Here is a 17,552-nt window from a genome sequence, read left to right on the forward strand (position 1 = left end):
ACGCAAAGAACAAAAATAATAATTGAAGATTTTAAAACATGTAGTGCAGTGTAATGGTTGTGGGTGAATCAGGATAAATTTGTTTTATCATCAAATAAAAGCAATCATCACATCATTTTAATGTACCCCCGTGTGCAAGACTTCTTGACCTATGAATACTGTAAGAATATCTTGCCATGCAAAGGCAAAAGGTGTTGGTCTAGTGGTCATGAGCGTGGCTTTGTAAGTGGAAGATCCCCTAGTTCGAATCCCGCGTGTGACTACATTTTATTTAAAAAAGTATTATGATGTATTGTGAATGACTGCTACCGTGGGAACCAAAAAAAAATATATAGTTTACTTCGTGGGTTTTTTCGGAATTCCGCTTTCCTAAAAAGTTATTAGCGATTGGTGCACTTTAAATGGATCACCCTGTATAATATGATGTACTATAATGTAGATTATAGAAAAATCTATGATCAAGTAATTATTATTGTAAATAAAAGTCATTGCATGATAATACTTGTCGTTTTATTAACTGGGAACCAAAAAAAAATATATAGTTTACTTCGTGGGTTTTTTCGGAATTCCGCTTTCCTAAAAAGTTATTAGCGATTGGTGCACTTTAAATGGATCACCCTGTATAATATGATGTAGTATAATGTAGATTATAGAAAAATCTATGATCAAGTAATTATTATTGTAAATAAAAGTCATTGCATGATAATACTTGTCGTTTTTTTAACTAACATTTTTATTAAAATGTAGATTTCTTTATGTGAGTAAAAAAATTTTGAACAGTGTGCTGGCAAATTTTTGAAAAAAATTTAACAATATGCAATGCGATAGTACATAGCAATGCTATAAATAAGTGCACCCATGATGGGGGTGGATGTTTCGAGGCTAAAACCCCCCAAAAATGTATGAAACAATAAGAATTTTCAAATAATATGCTAGAAAAAATGTAATAATTGTGACGTAGATTACATAAATTACTTAGAAAGATGCAGCTCTAAGATATGTTTCTCTTAAGATATGGCTTACCTCCCTTAAATCTGAATAGAAGAAACATTCGACTCAAGAGAATGACTTTCCACTTCTGTTTGTTTGATTGGACTTGAGTGTCTTAAGAGGACTCCTGGCTTGGAAGGTACGAGTATTGCTTCTCGGAAGTGCTTATCCTTTTTCACCCTCCACACCGACAGGAAATACTTAATACTGTGAAGTACCGACTCTTCTTCTTTCTCACAAATCCTATACAAGCTATCCATGTGGGGGATACATGTTTACACAATTTGCAGTGGCTCTTCAAAGGACTTGCCTTTGTCCTGATGGCCTCCAAACCCCTGTTGGAGTAATACTGTGTGGCACATAATGAACTTTTCTACCATTGCTAAGACTATTTGTGCATCCAGCTTTGTTGGCCTGCACCCAACTGCAGTTTTTTTTTTGTTAAGCCGCAAATACTTGCAAGTTCATCAAGGGATTCAACTTGGGGGCGTTTCCAAGCTAGGCAGACTGTTCTTTTCTACTGAACGTCTGAATATCCAGACTTTGTGCATTAGTGCTTTTCAGAATGGTCCACTCAGTTGTATACAGTGATTTCTTTTGGCACATGATGGGCCAATAAAATCACCTCGATGACTGAGAACATTATAATCTCTTGGATTAATATTCTTCTCTTGTAATCAATGCGTACTGCCTACGTACTCTACGCTTACCGAGAGATCAGACCTCGGATTAGCGCTGCACAACCCGGCTTATCCACTTCTTAGTTCATGGAGAATCCGATAAAATCAGAGTCATAAGTTTAAAATAATTATCTAATTATTAATGTGTAGGGGGAAGTGGATTAGCCACTTCTTCAGGGTACTTGGCATCCCTGCAGGTATCCCAGCCTAACAACATGAACATGAGCAACATATACTGTTATACCCCAATACATTTACACAGTATACAGGGTGAACCAGTAAATATTGTCCATAGGCCTACTGTGTGTAGTACATCTAAAGTGGAGTTCAATGACGGATTGGCCAACTTCATATTTTCCACTGTTCTTGAGTGACGTCACTTTAATTTTTTTTTCTAAAATCATTACTTTTTTCAATAAAAATGTTATTACTCAGAAAGTTTTAGTCCGAATTCGATTCTGATGACACGGTTAGAAAGACAGATAAATTTTCTAAAAATTGATACCATTTGGAAGCATAAATTATTCTCCAAACAGCCTCAATCTTCCTCCGGAAACTGGAAAAATAAAATTAATCGAAATTTTTAAGAAAACTCATTAAGCCCTTACGTGAACATTATCAGACCTAGGTGCTGACACTTTTTATAAAAGTTTCCTTGTCTAATGGGCTTTCTAACGTTATATCATTTTCCAGGATTCCTTTTATCTTCGCACGAGAAATTACGTTTGTTTTGCAAGAAAACGTGTTCACGAGCACTCAACAGTGTTAGCTTATCAAGTTGTTTACTTCATTGAATACTCTTTTAAATGGATCAGTTATCAATTATTTTAAAGTAGGCTGTCTTAAAATAAGGAAGTCAAAGGTTACAAATTGCACTGACAAATTGGCTCGGAACCGCTGTGCAGATTGTGTCAGGATGAGGAGGAAACGGCCTCTCTTTGGCAGTTCGATTGCGCTACGAAACCTTTGGATCTTTAGAGACCAAAGGAGATAGTAGCGCAAAAAGAACTAGTAAGGAAAGTCTTCCACCTCTTTAGTAGAGGAGGTTTCATCTACTAGATTCAAAGGGGTAAGGCACAATAAGCCTCTTTTGGCTGCGGTGCCGTGGGGCATAGGTCCCACCCCAATAATCTAATCTAATATGCATTTTACAGCTTATGAGATCATGTTGCCTAAATTAATTGGTAAATGATTATGTTGTATGCTATGTAAAAGTATAGTTTTAAAGTTAATAAACATTTGGTTTACTTTTTAAACGAAAACTGCTCCTGCAAAAAAAGCATGGTGTGCAAAACAAGTGTTGAAAATCGACTTGTTGCCACAAAAGTGAAAGTGGAAGACCAAATTAGCGACTATCAGCTATACTTACAATAAAGATGAAGCACGACGGAGGTTTCCCTTGGCTCGCCCATTTGGGTGTTGCTGGCCTGACAGGAGAATATAGAGTTGAGATCTTTGCGGGTAACTGGTCGCCAGTGGAGCCGGTTTTCAATGACGTCGCCCGCGTTGTGCTCGTACACGTCGTCCACTACCGCTCCATTCACTAGCCACCTCACCTGCGGCTCTGGCTTTCCTGCAAAAATTCAAAGAAATTCTACCATCATGTCTGAACTTCTCCTAGTGTCCTGCTATCACCATAGCAGGGCCTGAAGATTGAAATTTAATACTATTACAATAACTGTTTCGAAACTCCATTAAAAAACAATAATTTTTGGCAAAAAAAGAATTCTAGGGCAAAATCCGATCTTTGCCTTCTAGTCGCATACGACATCGAGATAATCTCAATCACAAAGGTGTGTAGCATACCACCGTAACTTGTCAGGGAACAAGATAACCTAGACTTTTGATCTTCCCTCATTTTCCTTCGGCAAAACCAAGAAATCCTGAAGGATGAATGACACAGGGATGACTGTTTCGAAAACAAAGCATCCAGCCCGATGCATTGAGGGTTCCCTCTTTTGTAAGTAGTCTTTCACTTTGTACAGGTGTGTCCAGTTTATTCTAAAACTAGATTTCACGTTCTTCGGGAGGTTAAATGTTTCCCTACCGGAGTTTGTGGCATCTGGTAATCTTTACCAGAACTTTCTAGGTTTATTCAGTGCACTGTGGCGATTGAGTCGCCATGCTCCCTAGTGTCCTGCCATTACTTTATTAGATTATTGTACTGCTATCCGGAAACTCTTAAACGGATTTATTGGTCTTGAAGCCCCCGGTATCTCTCATGAGATGACGGGTGGGCGGGACCAATGGGCATTTTGGATTGACGGAAAATAATGCAGGATTATGGTTTTAAAAGAAAAAAAAAAATAAAATTAATGATTTATAACTGTTTTTATTAATCAAAATAGTCTCCATTACTTTCTATACATTACTGCCAACGTGTGGGTAACTTTTCCATATCCTCTGTATAGAATTTGGAATCCTTAGAATTTATAAATTCAGAAAACGCATTTTCTAATGTTCTTTGGTCAATAAATTTTTTATTTTGTAAATAGTGGTCCCGGTGTCTAAAAAAAAATGGTAATCAGTTGGCGAGAGGTCCGTTGAGTAGGGTGGGTGTGGCAGAGTCTCTTAGCCAAGCTCCAACAATTTTCGGGAAGTCAAACGTGAGATATGTGGCCGAGCGTTGTCATGTAAACAGAATAGGCCCCTTTCGATTGACTAGATAGATAGATAGATTCTACCGGGGGAATTGGCTATTCAGCCTACGCCACCGCGACACCCCAAGGATCTATTGTGGCACCCCCCTAGTTGGAGACCCTCCCCCTATCCTGTCCTTAACCGAACTGTGGAATTGGGGGGGGCTCCCAGGTGGACAATCAGAGCACCTGCCATCAGAGCACCATCTCGAGTCCTGCTTGCCTTAAAAGCCTTAATAGGTCCGAGAGAGGGCCCTGGCCGAGGCTTGTTGGCACCAGCTTCTCTTTGCCAAAGAGGCGGTACCTTAGCCAGACCAGCCCCTCGCACTGACACACCACATGCAGTGCCGTCTCCTCTTCTTCCTGACAAAACCTACACAGGCTATCCGTTGCCAGGCCCATGCGATGCATGTGCTTATTTAATCTACAATGGCCAGTGAGAATGCCAACTGCTATCCTTATGGCCACCCGGCCTAGTTGGAGTAATTCTGCAGTTAGCTTGGGCGAGTAGCTATGGATAAACTTTTTCGCCTGTCTCTGGCCTGGAGTTTTGACCCACCATTCCCTTGATCGGTCCTGCATCCATAGCTTAATGGATGTACTCCTGAGGCATCTTGAGACACCGCAGAACGGCTCCGGCCCGATAAGCGCTCTCATTGAACCCTCCCGGACCAGGCGGTCCGCCGCCTCATTGCCTCTGTAACCCGAGTGCCCAGGTACCCAAACCAGGAAGACCTTATTATGGCTACTAATTTCTTTCAGTGCACCTAGGCAGTCCCACACCAGCCTTGAGCTAATCTTCCACGAGTCAATTGCCCGCAGAGCAGCCTGGCTATCCGAATAAATGACGACTCTGGAGTTATGCACTCCCCGTCTTCTTATTTCGGTGGCGCAGATAATAATCGCGACTAGCTCCGCCTGAAAGACCGTAGCTAGCCTTCCCAGGCTCACCGAGATATTACATCTCGGATGAGCCCCGTACACGCCGGCTCCCACTCCGTCATCCATCTTGGACCCGTCCGTGTACCACATAGATTCGCCTGTAATTGGCGGCCCATTCTTCCATGCCCCTCTGTCTAATATCAGGACTTTGAAGGGTTTTTGGAAGTCATACCTAGGAGTCATTATGTCCGTAGGAAGGCCCAAAATCGGGTCCGCCTCCAGCTCCTCCCATAGGTCTTGATGTTTCCCAGTATGCCTGGGATAAATGGGCGCTTGTCCCTGTTGTAGTCGAGCCACAACTGCTCTTGCCAAGCCTTGGACGTGAATGTGGAGTGGTGGAAGGTTTCGATTGACTAAAGATGGCTTCATTATTGCCAATATCTGATGCATTACGTCAATTTGGTTACAATACGATTCGGCATTGATGGTTTCTGCCAGGATTCAAGAAGCTGTAATGAATCAGACCAAATGAAACCCGTCAAACAGTAACCATCATCCTTTTTTTTTTTTTGATGATTTGGGGGCTTTGGAAAATGTCGTGCTGCTTCTCCGCTGTCAAGCCTATGTCCAGAGCGTCTGCTGTTGTCGTAGAGGATCCACTTTTTCATCGCAAGTCACAATTCTGGAGACAGAAAAAGGATCGCTGTTGTTTCAGCAAAGAAGTGCAGCACAAATTTGCATACCGCTGTTCTTTTTGGCGATCGTTTAATGTGTGAGGAACCCAACTTTCAAGCTTTTTCACCTTCCAACATCGCCTTGAGATGGTCATCGGACGGTTGATTTGCTGACTTCCAGTTTCCCTGCCAGTTCTCGGAACAGTTTGTTCTGGGATTTTCTTCCACCCAAAGCTCGGAGAACAACAGTCATCAAGGGTAGAACTTCTTTCCACGGCCTTCTTTGTCTTTAAAGCTCCAAGTCTCCCTCTCGAAATCTCTGGAACCACCATTGAACTGTGCACTCACTTATACTGCCTTCGCCTCAGACATCGTTGATATTTCTGGCCCGTTTGGGCCCGTTCCGGCCGAGTTTCAACTCGTAAAACAAAATTATGCGAAAATCACGCTTTGAAATCTTAGTAAAGATTGAATTATTTCCAAGTAGCAAAATTTTTGTTTGAAAGAGGATTAATAAGTGAATAGAATATAGTTTTATTGTTATAAAGGAACATACACCTGTTAGCATGGAGTTGACATTCTATATTACAATTAAAATAATAGCTTTTGCAAAATAATAATAATTAAACAATGTACTTACAAAATAATAAGGTACGTGATAGAAAAATAAATTAAAATTTAGCTCTCAAAATTTCGCATATAGCATAAAAAAGGAAAGAAAACAAAACAAAGCTCCTAAGTAATGAAAACAAAGTTTCTCAACTTTACAAAACAATAATTATTAATATTGAAAATGCTGTTGGGTTTTATTTTAATTCTGCCGACAATCCGCAGATCTCTAATATGTAAAAATAGACATTACGAGGGTCGTTTGAAAAGTCCGTGCAAAAATAAAAACTACTTAATTTTTTGGGGTAAACCTTTTTTATTTTTCAACATAGTCTCCTTTTAGGCTTATACACTTCGTCCAACGCTGCTCTAGTTTGTTGATCCCTTCCGAATAATAGGATTTGTCCAAGTCTGAAAAATAGCCATTCGTTTCTGCAATCACCTCCTCGTTTGAATAAAATCTTTTTCCCGCCAGCCATTTCTTCATATTGGGGAACAAATAGTAGTCCGAGGGAGCCAAGTCTGGAGAATAGGGGGGGATGTGAAACGAGTTGGAACCCTATTTCCATTAATTTTGCGACCACAACTGCTGAGGTGTGAGCTGGTGCGTTGTCGTGATGGAAAAGGACTTTTTTGTGGGCCAATCGTGGGCGTTTTTCTTGCAGCTCGGTTTTCAAACGGTCCAATAATTATGAATAATATGCACCTGTAATAGTTTTACCCTTTTCCAGATAGTCGATGAGGATTATTCCTTGCGAATCCCAAAAGACAGTCGCCATAATCTTTCTGGCCGAAGGAACGGTCTTCGCCTTTTTTGGCGCAGATTCCCCCTTGGTAACCCATTGTTTAGATTGTTCTTTGGTCTCAGAAGTGTAGTGATGTATACATGTTTCATCCACAGTGACGAAACGACGCTTAAAGTCCTGCGGATTCTTCTGGAACAGCTGCAAACCGTCCTTGCAACACTTCACACGATTTCGTTTTTGGTCAAGCGTGAGCAATCGCGGCACCCATCTTGCGGATAGCTTTGTCATGTCCAAATGTTGATGCAAAATATTATGTACCCGTTCATTCGAGATGCCCACAGCACTAGCAATCTCACGCACCTTCACTCTTCTGTCATCCATCACCATATCATGGATTTTATCAATGATTTCTGGAGTAGTAACCTCAACAGGACGTCCAGAACGTTCAGCGTCACTTGTGCCCATATGGCCACTCCGAAAATTTTGAAACCACTTATAAACTGTTCTAATCGAAGGTGCAGAGTCACCATAATGTTTATCAAGCTTCTCTTTAGTCTCCTGAGGCGTTTTGCCTTTCATAAAGTAGTGTTTAATCAACACACGAAATTCTTTTTCGTCCATTTTTTGAAAATCACTCGACTTCCTCGATTCAAACGAATGCCAAACACAAAGAAATAGACCGATCTGGCTGAAACTTGGTGCGTGTTCTTCCAAGAGATGCTACTAACTAAACATAACCTCGATACGCGCCAGTGGTGCTATCTCTCTGACTTTGCACGGACTTTTCAAACGACCCTCGTATTTATTTTTTCAACAGTATCAAAAGTTAAGATATTAACCAGATTTGATGTGCTGACATGAGATACAATATACTGTTTCAGAAACTTAGATCGAATGCTGGAATAAATAGGGCATTCCAATAAGAGATGTTCTACAGAATTCAATATTAAATGCTTGCTCAATTTGCAAACCTCTTCCTTATACAGGGTGTCCCAAGCTATATGGATAACGACTTTTTCTCGGAAACTAAGATAGCTAGAAAAAAACTAAAAAATACGTGTTCCCTTAGTTTTTTTGTTAGAAATCCAAATTTACTTTGTAAATTTTTTTCGGTGCTTCCAGAAGCGAGATACAGGCACCAACTTCATTTTTTCAAATGGGGAGGTGTGGTTTTAATTTCAGAAATAGATTCCTCTATTTTTTTTTAAAGAAAAATTTACTCGAACGGTTTTTTTCTGTGAGCGATATTTTACAAGTTATGAATGAATACATGATTCTTATAAGAAATTTCAAAATGATAATATTATAACGGTTTTTTTGATTGAATAAGAAGAAAAGTACTATTTTATTATAAATTTTACTCCTCATTAATATTACAGATCATGCTCTAACTGGCCTCCACCATTAGAGATGCATAGACATGCTCTTTCCTGCCAATTGTCCCTTACTGCCAAAGAAATAGATTCGGCTTTAACCGACTTACAGGCATTCTCTGTTTTAGTTCATTTACAGATGCAATCCCGGCTTGATTCTGATACACCTAGTTTTAGAAATGCTTTTGAAATTTGAAAAAATGAAGTTGGTGCCTGTATCTCGCTTCTGGAAGCACCGAAAAAAATTTACAAATTAAATTTGGATTTCTTACAAAAAAACTAAGGGAACACGTATTTTTTAGTTTTTTTCTAGCTATCTTAGTTTCCGAGAAAAAGTCGTTATCCATATAGCTTGGGACACCCTGTATATGTAATATACGTACTTCACCATTTATTAATAGCCTAACTACCTTATTATTTGCTATTTTTAATTGGTTAATAATCCTTAATTGATTAATATTTACAATTAACGTGAAGTAGTATTGGAGGTGCCAAGTAAGCAAAGTCACAAATATTTCTGTAAATTGAGGAATAACCAGAGTTCAGGGCTCTATCAGCATCTAGACTCAGGAGATTATTTTTCATCTTCTGTGACAGTCCACTCTTATTCTCAATAACAATACTAGCCATTCTCTAAATTCATCACCAAGGGATCCCCTAGTTGAATGGCTATATACCTGACTTGTGATAACCAATTATAATCAATATTATTGCTAGGGCATTGATCCAGTTGGCACAATCGTACAAAGCATTGTCTTGGGAGACTCTCAAGTGGGAGTTAGAGCAATTTAATCCAAAAATTTATTACCTTACCTAAAACTAGGACTGACAAAGGTTTTCTACCGGACTCTAGTCGTACTAATATTAATAAGTGTTTACATTTATAAAAGTCAAAAGTGCAACAAACTTAAACAGTTTACTATTTGGAGGGGTATTTTAAAGAAAACCTAAAATTCTGCATTATTTTCCGGACAACCCAATAAATGATATCCCAAGGGAATTAGCGATTTAAAATTCAGGACATCAATTAAAAAGAAAAACTGTAATTACATTACGCTTCATTAGCAGATTACACATTGTCATAACGCTGCTGATTACGCAAGTAATAAGTGAGTTACCTATACATACCTCCGACGACTCTGCACGTTAATGAGACCTCATCACCTTCATCGTGAGGTCCGATGGTAGTGTTTAGCTGTTTGCCCCACTTATCAAATACAGCAGGGTATTCTGGCGGTACTGCAACAAAACATATCCAGAGTTCAACTTGAAAATTGCTTGAAATTGAATGATGTGCTCACAAACAATAAGTTTAAGAAAAATTACAAAGACAATTGAATTTCAGATTATCTAATCAAATTTGGGCTTATTGTGATGTATTAAGCCACTTTTACTATTAGATATTTGGGTTTAAACGAAATTGTTTAGATTTTCTTTTCAGTTTTTTTTTTAAGGTGTTTTTCAAAAAATGGGTTCAAATGATTTTCTGTTAACTTGATGACACTAGATACAATGACTCCCATTAATATTGGGACAGTACATATAGAAGTTAAAAATTGACGAAAATTAAAAGTGGCACCCATTTATTCAAATTTTTATAAATTCATTTCATTTTATAATTACTAATAATTAAATAAAAACTATTTAAATAAGTACATAAAAATGTTTTGGTAGATTAAAAAAAATATATATAATAATAAGAGCAAATTCTACCTCTCATAAATATTGGGACACTATTATAATTTATAGTTTGTCCAAGGTTTTGCCCGAATATTTATACAATTTGTAAATATATACCTTAAGCATATATTCAATATGAAATTAATAATTAAATTAGTTTATATAAATCAAGCCAGGTGTAAACATGTCGCGCAAAAATACAAATACAACGATTGAACAAAGAAATATTATAATTTCTTTGCACAAAGACAATAAAAAGTGTTAGAGAGACAGAAAAACTGATCGGACCTAAAACATCTACTGCGTGGAACATCATTCAGCGTTACCAAAAAGAAAAAAGAATTGTTTCAACCCCTCAAAAAGGCCGTCCTCAACTGCACTCTGAGAGAGAGCAGCGTTATATATTAAAAGAATTAAAAAAGATCACCGACTTAGTGCTCCAAAACTTCTATGTGAAATTTTTGACATGTTCAGAGAGCAAAAATGGAGCAGAAACAGTTCGGAGAGTGCTAAGAAAACTCGACTATCATGGTAGAGTAGCCTAGAAGAATCCTTTTGTCAGTAAGATAAATCGTGTTAAGAGAGTGAAATTTGCCGAAAAATATTTCAATGTAAATAGTGACTTTTGGAATGATATACTCTAGCGATGAATCAAAATTTAATGTTTTCCAGTCAGATGGAAGGGTTATGGTCTGGAGGAAAGCGAATGCTGAACTCGAAAAGAAGAATTTACAGCCAACTTTAAAGGGTTTTAAAGCTGCACCTCCGGGTGGAGGTGGGTCAGTTCTGGTTTGGGGCTGGATGTCCGCATCAGGATTTGGAGAATTAGTGTTTATTGATGGAATGATGCACAAAACGGTTTATAGTAATATATTAAAATATAATTTGAAAAAAGTGCCCAAACATTTGATATTTTAGGGTCTTCTAAATTCTACCAAGATAACGACCCCAAACCTACGGCTTGGGTGATACGTCAGTGACTGTTATACAATTGCCCAAAAGTATTCCAAACCTCTCCGCAGACACCAGATCTTAATCCCATTGAACATTTATGGCAATATTTAGCCAGTGCTTTAAGAAAAACGAATAATATCAAAAAAAAAAAAATGAATTAAAACGATGTTTCCTGGAAGAATGGGGAAAAAACACCACCTGAATTAACCAAAAACTTGTTTCACCTATGCCTGATCGTTTGAGGGCTATTGTAAGTCAAAAAGCAATTATTAAATTATTACCAACCAAATATTAAATAGTAAGAGATTTTAAATATTGAACATTTAAACTCTAGCACTTCTGGTGTCCCAATATTTTTGAGAGCCTTATTTTACACTTTTTCAAAAAGTGCTACCTAACAGTTTGGAATTTCATCGATTTATACTTATATATAATTTCCACAGATGTTGCTAATGTAATTTAAAAAAAAAAAATCCCAAACTTTTGTCTGTTGTTTTCATTTTCCTTTTAAATCATTTTGTAATAGGTGTCCCAATATTAATGGGAGTACTGTAGATAGATAATAGATAGATAGAAAACATACTTTATTATCATATTTACAAAAAAATAAAATTATACCTTTGAATTGTATGAATACTGACATGAATACAATCCTCTGTCAGGAAATTGTGGCCAACATTTAAAAAAAAAAAAAAAGTTGCTGTGTCATGGACCCGGCCGTGTGTTGTACGTGAATACGTTTACGTAACGGGTTATATTTTTTATAATATAATAATAATATATATCTCCTTAACAAAAACTTACAGTTTAAAAAGTTAAGTATAAGGGTTGATTAAACGCCAAAAGGTACACAAATCCGCAAGTACCCAACATTTCATTAACACTTCATTGATATTATTTAAGTAATTTTACCGCATTAATTTTCATTAATATTTTTTAAGAATTTATTAGATGTCACATACCCTTATGCTGGCCATTTTCATCTACAAAATATTTGTTCAAGTAGCACACCATTTAACTTAGATTGACTGTAATATCTATTTATCTATAATAATCAAACTATTAATCACAGGTGAAAAAGAAAACGTTATAAAAAATATAAAAAAAATAAGAGGCTAAAAAATTCATAAACTTTTTTTACATCAATGATTTTATTTATTTATTTTTATTTTTAAATAAAAATCGTCGGTTTAAGTTCATTCTTCGATCAAAGTAATTGTTATTTTATGTAGTAGTCAAACGTTTATAATAATAGGTAATAAATAATCTGGCTTTATCGCAAATAATATAGTTTTCTTCAATTACATTCTCCATCTAGATGTTCTTCCCACAATGTTGTATATATGTAATATAAAGTAAATAAGATATGCATATTTTTAGGACAGCTAATTATTCCAGTATTTTACCATAAGTAAAATTAGGGGAACTAAATTAAATTACAATTGAGAAATGAATAAATAATGTTGAATAATCTACTTGTTATTAACTGTGTGTTATTTGTCCTCACGAATATTTCGGTAAGACGAATTCAAGACTGAAATATTATTTTAAATCCTCCGTGATTCAAATTTAAACAGTAGCCGACTCTAAATTTGTCTTTTTCTAATTTAACATGCATGTATATGTGACATCTTCAGAATAAAGGGCACATTAAAGAGAAATCAGAAGAAGAATTTGGAATAGAGTTAAAATAAAGTACCTATTTATACGAAGATATAATATACATTTTATCACAATTATAACTATTATGAATGAACTGGCCAGCATAAGGGTCTGTGACATCTAATAAATTCTTAAAAAATATTAATGAAAATTAATGCGGTAAAATTACTTAAATAATATCAATGAAGTGTTAATGAAATGTTGGGTGTTTGCTGATTTGTGTACCTTTTGGCGTTTAATCAACCCTTATACTTAACTTTTTAAACTGTAAGTTTTTGTTAAGGAGATTTTTGTACCTTTTGGATAGATTTTCCTTTTTATCTATTAGCAAAGTTACGTCTGCTTTACAGATTTTTTTAAAATTTGGAATAAGCTATTCTATCATTATAACCTGATAAGGTGTTAAATCGGAACCGTAACTACCACTGGAGAGATCTTTTTAAAGAATGGTTATAGTTGCGGTCCCCAAACCATCCTCAATAACCATTTTTTTGAGAAAGCGTTTTGAATAAAATAGGAAGGTATTTGTACGTAAATAGCAAAATTAAACTGCGATTTCAGTACTTCCTTTTAAGAGGAGCAAGAAAAATAAACTGCGATTACAGTACTTCTCCCTAAAACGCAAAGATTTTGAATCGAACGACAATTCATTGATGTAAATCGGTTCACTCATTGATAATTTTAACGATTGCAGTACTTCCTCTTAGTAGGTGTAAGAGCATGATGGCACTTCACAGCCACGTAGAGGAGCTTTAATCACTTCTTCGTGCTAAATTTTATCAAAATCGGACTAAGCTTTGTAGAAATATTAGTAATAATAATTTTAGAAAGGGCCTTATTTGGGTGGGGCAAACTTCCCTCCTTATGAGGCATAGCGTCGAGACTTTTAAAGTGCAAATCTGTACAAAATTTCGATTCGAATGACACTTCATTCATGAAAATCGGTTCACGTGTCGATAATTTGAAACGATTGCTATACTTCCCCTTAACAAGTGTAAGAGCAGTTCGTCGCTTTATTGTTAGGTAGGGGAGCCCTAACCCTATCATCCTACCAAATTTTATCAAAATAGGGCCAAGATTTACAGAATAATTAGTAATAATAATTTTGGAGGGGGCCTTACATAAAGGGGGCTAACTCCTCTCCCATTCGATGTACAGGGCCGAGACTCCCAAAAGGCACATCTACATAAAATTCCGAATCGAATGACACCTCATTCATGAAAATCGGTTCACGCGTTTAGGCTGTACTTTGTTTACAAAAAAGGTAACAAGAACAACAACAACAACAACAACAAGAACAAGAACAAGAACATTTTTTGAAAAAGCCGTTTTTGCTCATTTTCGGCAACTTTTTTCTCGAAACCTATTAGATCTGGGTGGTTGCAAAAAAATTACAGTTATAAAGGATGGTTTGGAGTAAGATTTAAAGAAAATTTGGGAATTTTATCTTTTATAGAAAAATAGAAAAAAATTGTCAAAGTTGGGTGTTTTTCAACGTTACACTTTTTCCTGCAGTTTTTGATGGTCAACCCTTATACAACTGTCCTACCGGACAGTTTTAATTAAGCAGCGGTGTTTTTCTTTCGTTAGCTTCAATGAGCGCAGAAACCATAGATGATCACACACTTCACACTTATGTCCGAATGGATTGTTGACAAACGTCGTAGTGAAACGTGCACTAGCTGCTGCCCAATATGTCTTCATAATCGACGATCGAACACAATCTATGCCTATGCAGTCCGTTGTCGATGTAGAAACGATTTCATCATCTACTTGCATAATTTCAACCGCCCCAGCTGCAGATGTACTGACACCGTCGTTGATCCGCTCGGCCGCGTTCATTCTTTTACGGTCCCAGCACAGCTTGACTCGGTCATATGGTGTTTTATTATTGGGTTGGTGCAAAAATAATGCAGGTTTTTATATGGCAAAAAAAAAATTATTATAATTTGTATAAAACTAAGATTATTTATTCAAAATATGTTCCATCATTATCAACACTTAGTTGCCAACGTGTCAGAAGCATTTTTATTCCAATTTCTAAAAAATCTTTATTTAAACTCTCAATAAACTCGCGGAAGGCATTTTCGGTTTCACTTCGGTCCCTAAAATTTTTTCCTCTTAAGAAGTTGTCCAAATGTCTAAATAAGTGGAAGTCCGTCGGCGAGAGATCGGGGGAGTATGGAGGGTGCGGAAGTGTTTCATATTTCAATTCCTGAAGTTTCCTGAGAGTTGGCATTGCGATATGTGGCCTGGCGTTATCGTGAAGAAGAATTGGTCCTTTCCGATTCACCAATGCTGGACAAAGATTTTGCAATTTCCTATGCATTTTGTCAATTTCTTGACAATATGTTTCAGCCGTGATTGTTTCGCCAGTATTTAGGAAGCTGTAATGAATAACACCTGCAGTAGACCACCACACTGTCACCATTACTTTTTTCGGGTGCAGGCTTGGTTTCGCGAAATGTTTTGGTGCTTCATCCTTGTCCAGCCACTGGCCTGACCGTCTCCTGTTGTCGTATTGGATCCATTTTTCATCACATGTCACGATTCGATTAAAAAATGGTTCATTTTGGTAGCGCAACAGAAGAGAATTGCAAATTTCAAAACGCCGATGTTTTTGGCTCTGGGTCAATTCGTGAGGTACCCACGTGTCGAGCTTTTTAACTTTACCAATTTGTTCGAGATGGCGAACGACTGTTGAGTGGTCAACACTAACTTCTATCGCAAAGTCCCGAGTGGTTTTGCGAGGGTTATCTTCCACCAATGCCCTAAGATGGTCGTGATCAACAACAGAGGGCCTACCGCGACCTTCCTTGTCTTCGAGATCAAAATCTCCAACACGAAATTTTTGGAACCATCGCTGCACTGTACATTCACTGATGCTTCCTTCACCCCAAACAACATTGATGTTACGCGCAGTTTGAGCCGCACTTCGACCAAGTTTGAACTCGTAAAAATAAATTTGACGAAAATCTTGTTTTGACATGGTGAATATCGGAGGTCTTAACTCATACAAAATGGAACACAAACTAAACTGATATTTGAGGAAAAACAACATTAATAAACATTGTTTATAATCCATTACCTAGACTGGAGGATTATCTTTGTTTACTTGGCAAGCAGAAGTAAACAAAAGATGAAAGTTTAAAAACCTGCATTATTTTTGCACCAACCCAATATTACCATTCGATTGTTCTTGAGAAGCCCTTTAAAACCGTATACGATCTCTGTATTTGGTTTTGGCTTTTCGACGCGTATAGGCCGACATTATATATTTTTGATAATATTTTTTTATTCTAACACCTTATTATATTCACTGTCACTATTTTACACTAATGTTTTATATACAATCGATAGATTGTGACGACAGCTGACGATTAAAACTTAAACGAACATCGTAGCTTTTCCGAGTCAAAAGTTATACTTATTGCAAAATGATCTCAAAATGGCGGCGCGATGCGTCATAGTCCTCGCTTATCGTAATGAATTCTTTGATCCTTTAGCTATCCAGTGGTCTAATTTAATTTTGGATGTAGACGATAGATTCGAAATTATAATGCCAAACTGTATCCCCCGATTTTGTTATCTATTAGGTTTTTTGGATTGCCTCCATATGATACCAAATTTAAAGACGTATTCACGTCAAAACATTTTCAAAACTTATAATACTATAAATAAATACAAATCTTTTCAATTTAAGGAGTGGGAATAGGGCTCTAAAGGAAAAAACTAGTTAATAATAATAATAATATTAATAATAATCAAAATAATAATAATCAAAACTACATCCACGGCATGGGTTGGTAATATTTAATAATTGAAATTTGCCACTAAAAACATTCTATATGCCATAGATTCTTTAATATAGGCAATTAATGCCAGCCAATTGGAACCATTCAACAGCAGAGAATCATTTCACTTTCTTTTAAGGTCATCTTGACAAAGAATTTCTTTCTTATAAAACCCAATATTATAGAATGACCAAGGAAGTGAAATACATCTTCATTGACGACCATATTGCACTAACTGCACCTTGTAGTTTCTTCCTTGAATATATGGCTTATATAGTTTAGGTCAAGTAGCTCTCCTCTAATCTTCATAATTAGACCCACGCTGTAGGCATCCAAACCAATGTATAAGTGGAATTTACTTTGAAAGACAACTTGCTATACATTTTTTGGTACTTATTATTAAGTGCCTTAGAAATGTTAAAGTTAATTAGTATTGATTCAAAGCATTAATAATCTTGTTAATTTCTGCACTAAACCTATCAGGAGACCGGAAATCTAAACTAACCTCACAATCCAACTCTTGAAGCCAATTGGCCAATTCTTTAGACCACAAAATTTGCTTTCTAATTATTTCCAGTGCCAATTGTTTAATTAAACGATTATCATCTAAATCCAAAATCTTTTTAATGTATCTCAAAAATATTGAGTAATGGGCTTGCACCTGTTTCTAAGTAGAGAACATAATTGAGTGTATTTTTTTGGCAAACGATACAGTCTCTTAATGTATAGCCTCTGTACATTCTCTAATCTTTCCGATTACTGGGCACCCCAAATTTGACAACCGTACGTAAGGACAGCTCTTGAAACCGAGTTAAATACCCCATTTTTTTTTTTTTTTTTTGCAGGAATCGGTACATACTCAGTCGTAA

General features: G+C 36.6%; 2 protein-coding genes across 2 annotated transcripts in view; both read right to left on the reverse strand.

Annotated features, from left to right (window-relative positions):
- The window catches only part of side-II (sidestep II transmembrane protein), a 63,962-nt gene extending 52,092 nt beyond the window's left edge, over positions 1-11,870 (reverse strand). Inside the window, exons 1-3 of the mRNA XM_074143471.1 lie at positions 11,846-11,870; positions 9,722-9,889; positions 3,040-3,243 (exon numbers count right to left, since the gene is read on the reverse strand). Of these exons, the coding sequence (XP_073999572.1) occupies positions 3,040-3,243; positions 9,722-9,889; positions 11,846-11,870 (397 nt within the window). The remainder of the gene's footprint in view (positions 1-3,039; positions 3,244-9,721; positions 9,890-11,845) is intronic.
- Positions 11,871-14,858: 2,988 nt separating this feature from the next.
- Positions 14,859-16,029, reverse strand: LOC141461900 (histone-lysine N-methyltransferase SETMAR-like). The gene has a single exon (XM_074143340.1). It carries the CDS (start codon positions 15,972-15,974, stop codon positions 14,859-14,861), a length of 1,116 nt encoding a protein of 371 aa, XP_073999441.1. The 5' UTR covers positions 15,975-16,029.
- Between the last annotated feature and the right edge of the window lie 1,523 nt (positions 16,030-17,552).

The sequence above is a fragment of the Rhodnius prolixus genome, unplaced genomic scaffold, assembly GCF_049639745.1.
Source record: "Rhodnius prolixus isolate KJV_2025 unplaced genomic scaffold, Rpr scaffold_12, whole genome shotgun sequence".
Lineage (NCBI taxonomy): Eukaryota > Metazoa > Arthropoda > Insecta > Hemiptera > Reduviidae > Rhodnius > Rhodnius prolixus.